Below are 15,685 nucleotides of genomic sequence, written 5' to 3'. Positions count from 1 at the left end.
ATAAAAATCAATATCTAACAGATACCAGGCAATTTCAGAGGAAAAAGCAAGGAGATGGTTAAATTGAGAAAGAGCTTACAGGGTTATGCATTGGGGATTATTCTGTTTTGGCAGAGGTGGGCAATTAATTCACAATTCTAGATGGAACATAAATTTGGGGGCCTTTGAGGTAGAAGAAAAATGAATTTTAAATTTAATCGAATGGATACCAGAATATTTGTTTTTCTCAAAATGAGTCACAGGTCTACTAGCAGGATTAAATCCTGAAGTGTCACAAAAACCCCCAGCAATTGTGCTAATAAGCTGGCAGTAGGTTCTCAATGGGGGACTTTAGATAAGACTTGAAAAATTGGGAACTCTACTCTACTGAACTGAGGAGGAAATGCATGCCAGGCATTGAGAAGAGCAGTGCAATGTCCCAGAGAGGGGATATGATATGCCATGTAAGAGGAAGGGTAAGAAGGCATTTGGGGCTTGACTGTGGGGGCCTAGAGAAGAGTGATGTGCAACATGGCTGAGAAGAAAATTTGAGTCCTGATTCACCAAACGTTGCCAAACAGAGCAGTTTGTATTTGATCCTGGAAGTATTGGGGAGCCCTTGAAGTCTGGTGAGTAGGGTAATGTCACGCTCACATTTTGCTTTAGAAAAGCCAGTTTGGCAGTTATGTGAAGAATAGATTGTAGTTGGGATAGACCTAAGACTGGGACCCCAGTTAAGAGGTTATTTAAAGAGTCTACTGCTAGGTAATCAGAGACTAATTAGGTGGTAGCTGACAAAATGGAAGGAATAGAGACAATGTGGATGGTAGATAGAGATGTGATGATAAAAGGCACAAGATGTGGAAACTTATTGGATTTCTGTTGTAGGTGAAAGTGAGGGAACAAGAATATCAGTAATGTTCTGAATCTGGGTGATATAAAGAATGAATGCTACCTTGATAGCAGAAACTTCAGAAGCAGAGGGCTCTTTTGGGATAATGGATGGGAAGGTGAAAGTGATAGCGATAATGATTTCTCTTTTGAACATGTTAAGTTTGAGCTATCTATAGGATATCTACTTTCAAATGTCCAACGGTTTATGGTTCAGCATTGGTGCTCAGGAAAAAAACTAGGTCAGAAATATAAATGTGGGACTGGTCATCACAGAGAAGATTAACAAACTCGTATTAACTGATAACATCACAGAGATAGAGGATACTGAGAGCTTAAAAGAGAGCTTCAAACAAAAGCTTGGCAACAACCCACAATTAGAAAAATATATTGTGAGGATTACCTAGCAAGGAAAAGTACCAGTGAGTCACAAAATGGGTGGAAAGAGAACCAAGAGAGGGCATAGTCAGGAAAACTCAGAGAAGAAAGACTAGGAGAAGAAAGTATTAAATAGTTTCAAGGACTGCACATGGATAAAGAAGAATGATGACTGAGGAAATGTCATCAGATCTATCAATTAATAAACTATTAGCGACTTAGGAAAAGATAGCTTCATGTGACTAATGAAGTCATAAAGCAGATCATAGAGGGTTTAGGAAATGTTAGCATATAAACAGTGGAGTCCAAAGTGTAGACAAAATAGTTCTAGGACTTAATTTGAGAAAGGGAAGGGATATATGGGAAGATAGTTTGTTAAGGATTGTCAGATCTGATGAGGGTCTTTTAAGGTTGGGAAATTTTTAGGTATGTTTAGGAAGCAGGGAAGGAACTGATAGAGAAAAAATAGAGGGGGGGAAAATGGAGTCATTGTAGTCAGGAGGGGAAATGTTCAAGAGAATCATTGTTTCACCTTTGTCACAAGAAGGGCCTCCTGACATCTTCACCTTCATCAGAGAAGAGTAAAGGGGGAAAGAATAGAGGATAATATCAAGGAACTATGAGTGAAAATGGAGAGAAGAGGCATCTCACCAAAGATAGCCTCTTTTCCTAAATGAAGGGTGAAATGAACATTTCACTTATTTTTTGCAAGGAAAGAAGATAAATTGAGGAGATGGTGGAAAGTGTGATCAAAAATCAATTTGAGAAGTAAAGGAGATTGACTTGCTAAAGTGAGGAACCAGTTTAGGTAAGATAACTAAAATTGGTAGTGGACCCAGTTAGAACAATTTTAACTTTCATCAGTTCCATCCCACAGGACCTAGGAATGATCAGAGGAGGCGGATGGTAGGAATAATCAAGTTTGGTTTTGTTGGGTGTAATCTATTAGCCAAAGGAGAAAACTGTTAAAAAGAAGAGGAAATTGGTTAAATGTAAGGTCACAATTAGGAAGGTAAGAAAGGTCACAATAGGGGTGACTGCTAAGGAAAGTAGTAAAGGATGTAAGGACTGGGAGGACCAGGGAAGACAAAGAATAGGTTCATGAAGAATGATGCATGCAAAAATTGGGCATTTTACTAAGAATATCAGAATTTCAGTCAAAAGTACACTTTTAAAATCAATACTTCAGATTTTAAAAGGCCTATAGGTTGAGAAAATAGAAAATCCCTCTTCCTGTCCATTCCTCCTTCTCTGTATCTCTTACCAATAAATATGGAGTATCTCCTTCAACAACCTAAATATTTCTGCCTGAAGAAATCCAACCCACTGTCTAAACAACCTTGCGCTTTCTTACACAAACCACCCACATTAGCACATGAAATGGAGACAGAAATACATATGTATGTATGTGTGTATACAAAGCTCCATATAGCATGAAGCTGTCCCTGATCCTGTCTGAAGTAAACTCTCAATCTCACATCTCCCTGGACTCTGTTACGATCTTAAGAATTTATTTCATTCCAATTTGTATTGAAATTCTTTGGATATCTTTCTTGGCACCTGAGAGACTAGAAGTGCCTAAAGGCCTAGGACTGGACATTGTTCCTCTTTTAGACTAGACAGGTCTAGAAGAAATTTTTATACACAGAAGATGACTGATAAAACTTCATTGAAAAGTGTTTCAAAAACACACTTATCAGTAATTCCTTTTGTTTGTGTAATAAAGCACAGATTGGTTTCTGCATATTCTTCATGAGATCAGTAGTTCCTTTGGATATACCTTTTGATGTAATTCATGAGTTTCTAGAGATAAATAACAATAACAATAATAGCTAACATTTATTTAGCTGCTTACTATGTTCCAGGCTCTTTGCTAAGAGCTTCATCATTATTATCTCATTTTACCTTCACAACAATCCTGGGAGGTAGGTATTATTATTCCTGTTTTACAGATGAGGCAACTGAAACAAGCAGAAATTAAATGATTTATCCAGGGTCCCACAGCTAGTAAGTATCTGAGCCCAGATTTAAACTCAGGACTTTTAGATTCCAGTTCTGGCAGTCTATCCACTACACCACTAAGCTTCCTCTAAATACATGGGTATTTTAACTCAGGCAAGACAACTCAGAATCCAGAGGGATAGTTATTCCACCAAAGATGGTAGGACACCACAGACAGAGGTGGTTTGGGAGTTAGCTCTCCACTTGACAACAGATTTGCAAATCAAGATGGCTGTTCTGAGTTACTGGTGGCACAGTAACTCCCTTTTGCTAAGCGAGAGCATAAAATTAAATGGCCCAGGTTGGTGTCAAATCCACTGCCTTTCTTTGGTGTAATGAGGCTATCAATATGACAAATCTTGGTTGGGTGAACTATCCTGGGCAGTGGACATCATTTAAAATTGTTAGAGAATCTACATCACCTTTATTCTTGATAGAATAGGAAGAAAGCTATTTGTTCATGAAAAGAAAGTCCAGGTTTGCCTCAGTATAGGAACCTGGAGGAGCTTTCAAGTTGGAATCAGAAGCCCATGTTAGCATCCAAGTTTCTCCTATGACCACAAGAAAGTCACAATACTTCTCAGAGTATTAAGTGTCTTATGTTCAAAATGGCAATAAACTATTTGAAAAATCTACCTCACTAGGTACTTGGAATAAAAAGTTGCTCAGATCCTTAAAAATCATACAATTTAGAGAGGTACTACTATTGTCAAGTTTTTAAGTTCTTTTTTTTTTCCTTTTTAGGCAATTGTGGTTAAGTGACTTGCCCAGGGTTACGCAGCTAGTAAGCGTGTAGTGTTTCATCTGAGGCTGGATTTGAACTCAGGTCCTCCTGACTTCAGGGCAGGTGCTCTATCCACTGCCCCACCTAGCTGCCCTTGTTTTTAAAGGTAAGGATATTATTCCTAAAAACATAGGTCCTTTAGAAGGTAATAGAGCCCTTAAAATCATTTAGTTAAGAAGTTCTTAACCTGTTCTGTGTCTTGGGCCCCTTCTGGTAAAGCTAATGGAGCCATCTTCAGAATAAGATCGTTAAATACAAAAAATAAAAGAGATTTCAAAAGAAACCTTCTTTAAGTGTTATTATTAAATTTTGTTTTTAAATCTAAATTAATGGACCTAAAGTTAATATATTTTGATATAGTTTCATCTACTCATTTAGCAAATGACCAAGCCAAAGTAGACAAAGGGACTCTGATTTACACAAGGTCACAGTGTAGGCCTGAACTAAGATATGCTACTCAGCACACTGATTGTTCTCATCATTTGATAGCTGCTTCTTTTCTCTGTGCAGACAGTCAAGAGAACTCTCGGAGCATGGCCAACTTCACCATGGTGACAGGATTTCTCCTCATGGGCTTTTCCAATATTTGGGAGCTTCGGGTCTTACATGCCATGCTCTTCTTGCTGATCTACCTGGTGGCTCTCATAGGGAACCTGCTCATCTTCACCCTCATCTCTCTTGATATGCACCTCCACTCCCCCATGTACTTTTTCCTGAAGAACTTGTACTTTTTAGATTTTTGTCTAATTTCTGCCACAGTCCCTAAATCCATTGCAAATTCCCTGAGCCACAGCTATTTCATCTCTCTGTTGGAATGTATAATACAGCTTTTTTTAGTTATTTTCTTTGCATCATCAGAGCTTTTTCTCCTAACAGTAATGTCCTATGACCGTTATGTGGCCATCTGCCAGCCCCTGAACTATGAAGTCATCATGAACAAAGGGGCTTGTGTAAAGATGGCAGCTGCTTCCTGGCTCATTGGAGGTTTGTTTGGGGTCCTATACACAGTTAGCACATTCATTTTGCCTTTCTGTAGCTCCAATGAGATACATCAGTTCTTCTGTGATGTCCCTTCCTTACTCAGAATCTCTTGCTCTGATGTACATGTGGCACTTGACGTCACTATAGGTATTGGCTTCAGTTTAGGGATTCTCTGCTGCATCTCCATTACTATCTCTTATGGTCCCATTTTTTCAACTGTGCTGAAGATTCCAACTGCAGAGGGTAGGTCAAAAGCCTTTTCTACTTGCCTACCTCACCTCTTTGTTCTCATGCTTTTTATTACAACTGCAGCCATGTCTTATCTAAGCCCACCTTTGGACACTGACTCAATTCTGGATCTATTGTTGTCTGTGTTCTATATAGTGGTGCCCCCAACCCTGAACCCTGTCATCTATTGCTTGAGGAACAAGGATGTGAAGACTGCCCTAAAGAAGCTCATAGCCTGAAAACACTCTTCAGCGAATTTTACCCCAAAGCCTTTTCCATGATTATGTATATGCTTTTTTTACAGTTATTTTTACTTTTATTTATTTTATTTTTAATTTATGAAATAAAACAAGTGTTTCTATAACACAGTAGAGCAAAAATAAAAGATCATTGCACATAAAACTGCAAATCTATTATGTACTTGCTATTCTTTTTAAATATACAAAGTTATCATGTAAATTTTTGTTTCTTTCCTATTTTTTCTTGCCTCTCCCACCCTGGAGATGGCTACCATTAGATGCAAATATGTATGTGTGTGTATACACACACAAGTACATACATACATACACACACACACATACACATATGGAAAATCATTCTATACATACTTCTATTTATCTGTTCTTTCTCTGAATGCAGATAGTGTCTTTTTTGTAAATCCTTTGTGGTTAATTTAGGTATTTATAATAATCAAAATTACTTATTCATTCAAAGTTGTTCTTAAAATGATATTGCTGTTACTACTACACAATATTCTCTTGGTTCTCCTCATTTTTGCTCTTCATTATTTCATACAAGTCTATCCATGTTTTTCTAAAATCATTTCTTATGGTACACTAGTGCAGCATCATGATCATATGCCATAACTTGTTCAGTCATTCCCCAATTGACAGGGCATCCCTGCAGTTCCTACTTCTTTGCCACCACAAAGATAGCTGACATAAATATTTTAGAAAATAAAGATTTTTTTTCCTTTTTATTTAATCACCTTTGGAAACACACCTAGTAGTGGTATTGCTGGGTCAAAGGGTATAGGCAGTTTAATAACTCTTCAGGCATATTTCCAGTTTGCTCTTCAAAATGGTTGGATCAGTTCACAGTGCCACTAACAGTGAATTATGGTCCCAATTTTTTGACATCCCCTCCAACATTTGTCACTTTCCTCTTCAATCATTTTAGCCAATCTGATACGGATAAAATGGAATCTCAAGGTTGTTTTAATTTGTGTTTCTTTAATCAATAATGATTTAGAGCTTTTTTTATATATGACTATAAATTGTTTTGATTTCTTCATTGGAAAATAGCTTAAATCCTTTAACCATTAATAAATTAGGGAGTGATTAATATTCTTATATATTTGACAAAGTTCTTTATATATTTGAGATGGGACCTTTATCTGAGAAACTACGTATAAAAAGTGTTTTACCAATTTTCTGCTTTCCTTCTGATATTGATGACATTTGGTTTATTTGTACAAAAACTTAATCGAATGTAATCAAAATTATCTATTTTTCACCTCACTCTGATCTGTTTCTTATTTATTTATAAATTATTCTTTTATCCATGTCTGATAACAGTATGTTTCATGTTCTTCAAATTTTCTTATAACATCTCTCTTTATATCTATTTCACGTGTCCATTTTGACCTTATCTTGGCACATGGTGTAAGATATATTGGTCTATGCCTAGTTTCTGCCACACTGCTTTCCAGTTTATTCAACAATTTTTACCAAATGATGAATTTTTATCCCAAAACCATGTCTTTACATTTGTCAAATACAAGATTACTTTGTTCATTTGCTGCTGCAAATTGTCTGCTCTGTTCCACTGATACCTTTCAATTTCTTAGCCAGTTATCACATAGTTTTGATAATAACTGCTTATAGAATAGTTTAAGATCTAATACTGCTAAACCCTCTTCCTTTACATTTTTATTAGTTCCTTTGATATTCTTGAGTTTTTTGTTCTTCCAAATGAATTTTGTTATTTTGTTTTCTAATTCAGTAAAATATTCTTTGGTAATTGAATTGGGATTGCATTGAATATATAAATTATTTTGGATAAAATTGTCATTTTTATTATGTTGGCCCTGCCTACTCATGAACAATTACCATTTCTCTAATTATTTAAATCTGATTTTATTTGTAAAAAAGCTTTTTAAAATTTTGTTTATATGATTCCTGGGTTTGTTTTAGAATATGTATGCCCAGGTATTCCAAACATGTTCTATACACACACATGCTTTGGGAAGAAAGAAAGAAAAAAAGAAAAGAAAAGAAAGGAAAAAAAGAAGAAAAAAGAAAAAAGGAAGGAAGATCAGTAGTTTCTGTTATATGCTTACTGACAAACTCTAGCCTTATGTCTATGTCAAGGTCATTAACTATAAAATGTTGTCTCTTACATGACCTATGAATTGTTAATAAATTGTTTTCAAAGTATATACATTCACATAAGTAACCAAAATTATACCAAAATTGTACATTTCTATAGGCCTTTATATTTTTGGAAGGGCTTCAACAACTTAATATCTCATTCCTATACTAATCATAAGAAATGCTATTTTACTATTAAGGAAATTGGATCTCCCAAAGGTTAAGTGCCTTGCTCAACCACACGAAGTCAGAGTCATGACTAGAAAACATGTTTTCTGTTTCAAAGACAATTTTCTTTCCCCCAGTAAATCATATCATGAAGACAAGGGTTAAGCAAAAAGCTCTGGATAGGCTTTTGTTTCTTTGGCCCAAACTCAAGGTAACTCCCAGTGAGGAATCTATTAATGTAGTCTTAGAAAACTAATTTGGGAGGTGAGAGCTTAAGTAACTTGCCAAGGGTCACACAATTAGTGTCTGTTAAAAACAGGACTTGAATCATTAAGTGGGCTAACTCACTATTCACAGTTTTTATGGTCTACATAACTAGCTGTTGGTAGGAATGATTAAAGCCTGCAGATATAAACATGGCTTGACCTTTCCCTTTAAGGAACAGTGACAACAAAGACAGTTTCGATCTAAAGAATTATTCCCAGTAGAGCAGCATCCCTCACAGCCGTGGAGACGTTGATGCCCAAGAAGAACCGAATTGCCATCCCTTTTAAGGAGGGAGTAATGGTAGCCAAGAAGGATTTCCACATACCAAAGAACCCTGAGCTGGCAGACCAGAATGTGCACAATCTCCATGTCATGAAGGCCATGCAGTCTCTAAAGTCTCATGGCTATGCTAAGAGCAGTTTGCACGGAGGCATTTCAACTGGTACCTCACCAAAAAGGGCATTCAGTACCTCTGAGATTACCTTCACCTGCCTCCCTAGATAGTGCCTGCCATGCTCCACAGAAGTAGTCCTGAGACAGGAAGGCCAAGGCCCAAAGGTCTGGAGGGTGAGCGACCTGCCAGGCTTACTTGAGGTGAAACTGACAGAGACACATATAGACAAAGTGCTGCTCCCCCTGGTGCTGACAAGAAGGCTGAGGCTGGGGATGAGTCAGCAACAGAATTCCAATTTACAGGTGCATTTGGTCGTGGACATTGTCAACCTCCTCAATATAACTGTAGAGATATGTTTCATATAGGATAAAATTTGGGGAAAAAAATTATTCCCCTAGACCAGCATCTTGGGGGTGGGTAGAGGAACAAAAATAGATAAAATTCTACTTCAGTACCCTTCTATCTCAGAGAAAAAAAAAAGAGTGCCCAGTTTCATATCCCCTTTTCCTTTTCCCCTCAAGGCAAGAAGCAAAATTCCCTTTAGAGGAATATGGGCAAGACTTATACTGACATAAAAAAAAGGAATGGCTGTCTTACTCTAGTGACCCTAACAGAAGTTCATAATTAACTAATCAAAAGGCTTTAAAACAAAAAGTATGATGGAAAGAGAAAATTTCACATGAATATCCACAAAGTATGACCAAACAAGAGAAAGATAGGACCATGGGAAGTAAAATGGATAATTTTGATTACATTAAATTAAAAACAAGTTTTGCACAAACAAAACTAATGCAGCCAAGATTAGAAAGAAAGCAGAAAACTGGAGGGGGGAATTTTAAAGCAAGTTTCTCTGATAAAGGCTTCATTTCTCAAATAGATAGACAATTGAATCAAATTTATAAAATGTGAGTCATTCTCCAATTTCTAGTCAAAGGATATGAATAGGCAGTTTTCAGAAGAGCTATATATACTCATATGAAAAGACTCAAAATCACTACTGATCACAGAAATGCAAATTAAAACAAAGCTGAAGTACCACCTCACACCTATCAGATTTACTGACATGATAAAAAAGGAAAATACCAAATGCAGGAGGGGATGTGGAGAATGGTGACACTAGCACATTGTAAACTAGTCCAATCACTGTAGAAAACAATTTGGAACTATACCCAAAGAGCTATCAAACTATGCATATCTTTTGACCCAGGAATACTAGGTCCAAATCTCAAAGAGACCAAAGAAAAAGGAAAAATACCTCTATGTACACAAACATTTGTAGCAACTCTTTTTGAGGTGGCTGAGATTAAGATTGACCCTGTATCATTTTCTTATTGATCCTATTTACAGTTAACTGATTTTGTCCTGTAACAGCTTTTGTCCCATAACTGCTTAAGTCATTTAAGTTCTTTGTCTCTGAACTTAGCTCAGAGTTCAGCTGTCCTATAATGGGTTAAGTTTAAAATCTAGCTTTCTTGCTTCAAGGAATTTTGCTAAACTTGGGGAATGTGTATGAACAGAAAGTGAATTGGGCCTGATATCTTTACTCCACCAAGCTAGCCTTCAGGGATCTCTGTTTTCTGTTCAAACATCAGAGCTACTTTCTTGCACCTGTACTCAAACAATGAGCACTTCTTAGTTTCATGAGAGAAGTGGGATCATTGCTGTCCTCTAACTATTAAACTTTCAACCAATCATGTTGTTCCCTTTGCCTCAGTTCTGTAACCAATTATGTTGTGCTTAATTCCATGATATCATCTTCTCTTTTATTCTGTACTCACCAAAACCTATATGATGGGAACTGTCCTCTTGCTCAGGATCTTTGGCATTAATAGAGGCAATACACTGACCCATTTATTGATGGGTAGAATGCCTCTGCTAATAAATGTTGTCGTGTTCAAAGATCTATCTCAGTTTACTCTCTTATTAAAATTCAATCACAACATGGCAAAGAATTGGAAATTGAGGGAATACCCATAAATTGGGAAATGACTGAAGAAGTTATGGTATGTGATTGCTATGGAATACTATTATGTTGTAAGAGGTGGGGGGGAGAGAAAAAAAGAAATTTACATGATTTTGTTGTATATTTGGAAGGAATAGCAAGTTGTGCATTGGACTTGCAGTTTTGTGTACAATCATCTATTTTGTTGTACTATGTTACGGAAATGCTTGTTTTATTCCTAAATTAAAAATAAAATTGAAAAAAAGAAATGATGAGCAGGATGGTTTTAGAAAAACCTGGGAAGACTTACATGACCTCATGCAGAGTGAAGTAACCAGAACCAGGAGAACATTGTACACCATAACAGCAATATCATACAATGATTAACGGTGAATGACTTAGCCATTCTGATCAATGCAATGATCCCAGACAATTCCAAAGAATTTATGAAGAAAAATGCTAACCATCTCCAGAGAAAGAATTAATGGATTCTGAGTGCAGATTGAAGCATAATTTTTTCACGTCTTTATTTTTCTTGCTTTTGCAACATAGCTAATATAGACATCTGTTTTGCATGATTTCACCTATTACATTTCTTGCCCTCTCCAATGGGTGAGAAAAGGCTGGAGTAATGGAAAGAATTCAGACCTCATTTCTTTTAAATAAAACTTGTTAAATAAATTAATAATAGTTTTTTTAAAAATATATCCATGAAGCTAGATGCCATAGAGCATAACTAAAATGAAGAAAGAAGGATAGTACTTGAGATCCTAAGAAGGCCACAATACAAGATCCAGGAAAGACATGGGAAAATTTTTTTTTCATGGAGTAAAGCATAAGTTCCCCCAGAGTTAAGCAACAAACAAGATCAACAAACAAGAGGTCATAATTCAAAGTGGAAAGCTGACTCCATATAGATAACTGAAGCTTTATGGCATGATTCCTATTATTGGAATATGACTAGAAAGGGGAATGTATCATTCAAAGGATGAAAAAGAAGAGAAATAAAAGAGATGGAGCACAGAACCTTAACAAGTAAGAAGCTCTACTCAAGTGCAGAAATCAAGGACCTAGAAGGAAGAAGAATGGTTTAGAGCATTTAGGGAAAGATCAGTGGAGGAAATGTTCTGTATGAACAGAATCTGCTATGAATAATCCAGACAAAAAGAGAAAAGCAATGAGGAATTTAGGAAATTGATTAAAAAACTGACACAGGAGCTTCATATGCCAGTGGTGTAGGGACTTTAATAAGACATCTGCTAAGGCAGACATTTTGATCTGTATCAAAAGCAATCAAGTAAATAACTTCATGACTTCTACCCCATGTTCAATAAATGCCTACTATGTGCCAGGCACTGGGAATACAAGGACAACAAATGGGCCAACTTTTCAAAATTAAATCATACTTCTTTTCTTTTTTTTTCTTTTAATTTAAATGAAAATTTTTTAAAAAAAGATTGTAGGTAGTACCAGTAATAATCAGTTTTCTGTATAGCTTTTCCTAACACTTACTAAGGTATGCATTTTTGTTGTTGGAATTTTCTTTTGGCAAGGGAAAGCGATTGATTCATAATTCTCTGTGGAATGTGAATCTTGGTGGGGAGGTGGAGCTTGGAATAAAAATGAACTTTAAATTTAAGCCAGTGGACACAAGGATATTTATGTGGTTAGCAACATGAGACATAAGATATCATAAAGTCTTAAAATGTCACTCAACTCCCAGGGGTTGTACTAATAAGCTAGCAGTAAGTTCTCATGCCTACGCTACTCAGGGACTTGGGGCAAATGACATTGAATGGTTGTAGGAACACTCTGGAGAACCCTTGTTCTATGATCCTCAGAGGATGCCCAAAATGAGAGGGCTTGCATCCCTAAAGGAAAATAAAATGATGCCAGCTTCTGCCAAATATTTTAGCATCAGAAGAAATACTTACTGGGTTCTAAGAAACTTGATTCTTTATAGATAACCAAATGTCAAAGTAGAAAAGTATCAAATCATAGACAAGGAGAAACTAAGGCATCCTACCCCAGTATACTTGCAGTGATGCTAGGAAATGATGGGGTCATACTGGGACCAGGAATTAGAAGAAGAATCAGCAAAAATTTTTGTTACCTCTTCATGTCATAATTGGGAATATGAATCACCTTTACTTTGAAAAAATTCTCCACCTCCACATAAGCATATTGAATAATGTATGGTGATCTCATAGTCTGACTCTCAAGCAATGGATTGAAGAAATAAATGGATTACAAGGTATGAACTTCCACATTCTCTTGTGAAAAAATATATATGCATCAGTATCTTTATGACTATGATTATAAAAAGTTATGCCACTACTGATCCGAAATGTGAAAGAAATATGAAAGACCATGTGAGTAAATGCAAAGGTTGTTTCTGACAGCTTGTATGTGTGACTATAAACATAGTCTCAGGTATGAAAATGAGGGTAAAGTGTGGGAGAAATTGAAGGAAAGGTAGAAATTGCTTTAGAGATCTTCCTACTTCCATTTCCTCCTAAATTTTGGTATTTTCTCTTCTCTACCCTTTAATAGTACAAATCTCTCATGCTGCTCCATTGCTACCTGGTCAGACTTCAGAGTTGGCTCCCCTCTCCTAATTTCTACCTTACCCATTAACTTTCTTTGTGCTGATTCCAGTTCCAGAATCAGACATCCATTCTCAATAGTATTCCTTCAAAACATTCATTCTGGCACCTGATCTCAAGCCAGTATCAAAGAAAAAAGAGCATTTAATGTAATTATTTTTCATCATATAATTTCCGGTAATATAAAATAGCAAAGTTAAGCATTTCATAGAGTTTGGAATTATATCATGAGGTGCATTTACCTTGCCACTGTTCCTTAAAACCTATGACCTAAGGAATGACCTATGAACTAAAGGCTGAATTTAATCCACCAATAAGCATAAATTAATGACTTTTGGTCAGTCATTGTTCTGGGGCTACAAAGACAAAAGTGAAAACAGTCCTTGACTTCAAAAATTATATAAACTATTTCAGAAAGGCAAGATATATATATATGTATATAAGTATATTAAAAAGAATATCAAACAGATGCAAGGGGACTTCAAGGGGAAAAGCAAGGAATTGTTTAAAACAGAAAAGAATTCATGTAGAATGGGGCAGTTTATATTTGGTCCCAGGAGCATTAGGGAACATGAGTGGAGTAGGGCCATGCTCAGATTTTGCTTTAGAAGAGCCAGTTTGGCAGCTATCTGAAGAATGGGTTGTAGTGGGGACAGACCTGTCCCCATTGAGACTGGGACTACAATTAAGAGGGTACTGAAAGAGTCTAGTGATAGGTAATCAGAGACTGAACTAAAGTGGTAGCTAAGTAAATGAAAGGAACAGAGACAATGTGAGATGTGGAGACAGAAAGCACAAGATGTGGAAACTTACTGGACATCTGTGGTAGGTGGGAGTGAGGTAACAAGAATATCAGTAAAGCTCTGAATCGGGATGACTGAAAGAAAGGGACTTGATAAAAGTAAGGAACTTCAGAAACAGGGGGCTATTTTAGGATGGTGGGGAGAGGAGAGTGAGAACACTTAGTAGAGATAATTCCTTTTTTTGAACATGTTGAGTTCGAGATTTCTATAGGACTTCCACTTTGAAAATGTCCATTAGGCATTTGATGATGCAACACTGGTGCTCAGGAGAGAAACTAGGTCAGGAAATATAGATGTAGGACTCATCATTATAGAGAAACTAGATGAACCTATGTGAACTGATAAGGATTGAGGAAGAACATAAAGGAGAGCTTATAACAAAACTTTGGCATCTACCCACACTTTGCATGTTGTAAAAATGAATCAGCAGGAGAAACTAAGAGTGAGTCATAAGATACATAAGAATAGAACCAAAAGGGGCAGCTAAGTGGCACAGTAGATAGAGCACCAGCCCTGCAGTTAGGAGGATCTGAGTTCCAATAGGGCCTCAGACCAACATTTGACACTTACTAGCTTACTAGCTGACCCCGGGCAAGCCACTTAACCCCAATTGCCTTTAAAAAAAATTTTTTTAAAGTAACAGAACCGAAAGAGGGCAAGGTCAGAAAAATTCAGAGCGCTAAGAGGAGGAGGTGGCCAGCAGTTTTAAATACTGCATGGAGGCTATGAAGAGTAAGGCTAGAGAAAAGGCAATCAGATCTATCATTTAACAAATTAATTCGTTTCTCAGGAAAGGATCATTTTAAGTGGCTGATGAGGTCATGTAGCAGATTATAGCAGAGTTAGAAGTGTGAGAGGACAGTCAGTGGAGTCCAAAAGTGTAGGCAGCATTATTCTAGACTTATGGAAGAGAGAGATGGAAAGATAACTTGTATTCAAAGATCGTAAGGTCTAATGAAGTGTTTTGTTTTGTTTTGTTTTGTTTTAAGAGTGGGGAAAACGTAGGTGTATTTATAAGCAGGGGAGGAGGAACCAGTAGATAGGGAAATTCAGAAGGAGAGAAAAGAATGAAGATAATAAAGACTGGATGGGAAAGGATCAAAGGTATGGGTAAAGTCTGACCTTTGTCTGGAGATTTGTCACCTCACATCATCATCAAGGACTAAAGGAGGAGAGAATGGAGGATGTTACGGAATTATGACTGAAAAAGAAGGTGAAAAGAAGAATCTCACCAAGTATAGTCTCTATTTTCTAAATGAAGTATGAAATGAAGTCCTAACTTATAAGAGTTGTCAATTAAAAAGAATTGGGGAAATTTAAAGAGAGTAGATAAGTTTGGGAAAAGACAAAGTAAAGAATGTGATTTTTTAAAAAATGATTTGAGGGGGAAAAAATGAATTGCCTTGTTGAGATTAGATAATGAAAATTGGCCATGGGGCTAATTAGTAGTTTTTGACTTTCATCAGCTGCATTCAATAGCACCTAAATAGGATTAAAGAAGGTGAATGCAGGAGTAATCACAAGTTAATTTTAATGGATGTGATCTGCAGTTATTCAAGAAAGCAAGTGATTCAAGAGAAGACAAATCGATTAAGTATAGTGTCCCCAATAAGCACAGGGTCCCAATTAGGAAAGTTAAATCAGAGCAGGGAGATTGCCAAGGAAAGTACTGAGGAATATGAGGACTGGAGGTCCCAAGGAAGACAAAGAACATGATTAGGGAGAGGAAGGCTTTGAAATTTTAGTAGAAATACCAAAATTCCAATTGCAACTACACCTCTTAAAGTCAATACTTAGGATTTTAAAAGGTCTTTATGTTGAGAAATAGAGAATCCGTCTTTCCAAACTTGACCTTTCCATTTCTGCTTCTGTGTATTTACTAGCAACATAC

General features: G+C 36.5%; 1 protein-coding gene and 1 pseudogene across 1 annotated transcript; both read left to right on the top strand.

Moving 5' to 3' along the window:
• The first annotated feature begins 4,566 nt into the window (after positions 1 to 4,566).
• LOC110200282 (olfactory receptor 14A2-like) lies at positions 4,567 to 5,481 on the top strand. Its single transcript, XM_020975511.1, has one exon. It carries the CDS (start codon positions 4,567 to 4,569, stop codon positions 5,479 to 5,481), a length of 915 nt encoding a protein of 304 aa, XP_020831170.1.
• A 2,820-nt stretch (positions 5,482 to 8,301) lies between these two features.
• LOC110200272 (small ribosomal subunit protein eS10 pseudogene) lies at positions 8,302 to 8,813 on the top strand (annotated as a pseudogene).
• The last annotated feature ends 6,872 nt before the right edge of the window (positions 8,814 to 15,685 follow it).

This window comes from Phascolarctos cinereus, unplaced genomic scaffold, assembly GCF_003287225.1.
Source record: "Phascolarctos cinereus isolate Bilbo 61053 unplaced genomic scaffold, phaCin_HiC Scaffold_5;HRSCAF=322, whole genome shotgun sequence".
Classification (NCBI taxonomy): Eukaryota; Metazoa; Chordata; class Mammalia; order Diprotodontia; family Phascolarctidae; genus Phascolarctos; species Phascolarctos cinereus.
Note: the sequence above shows the minus strand (reverse complement) of the source record. Positions and strands in the feature narration are given on the sequence as shown.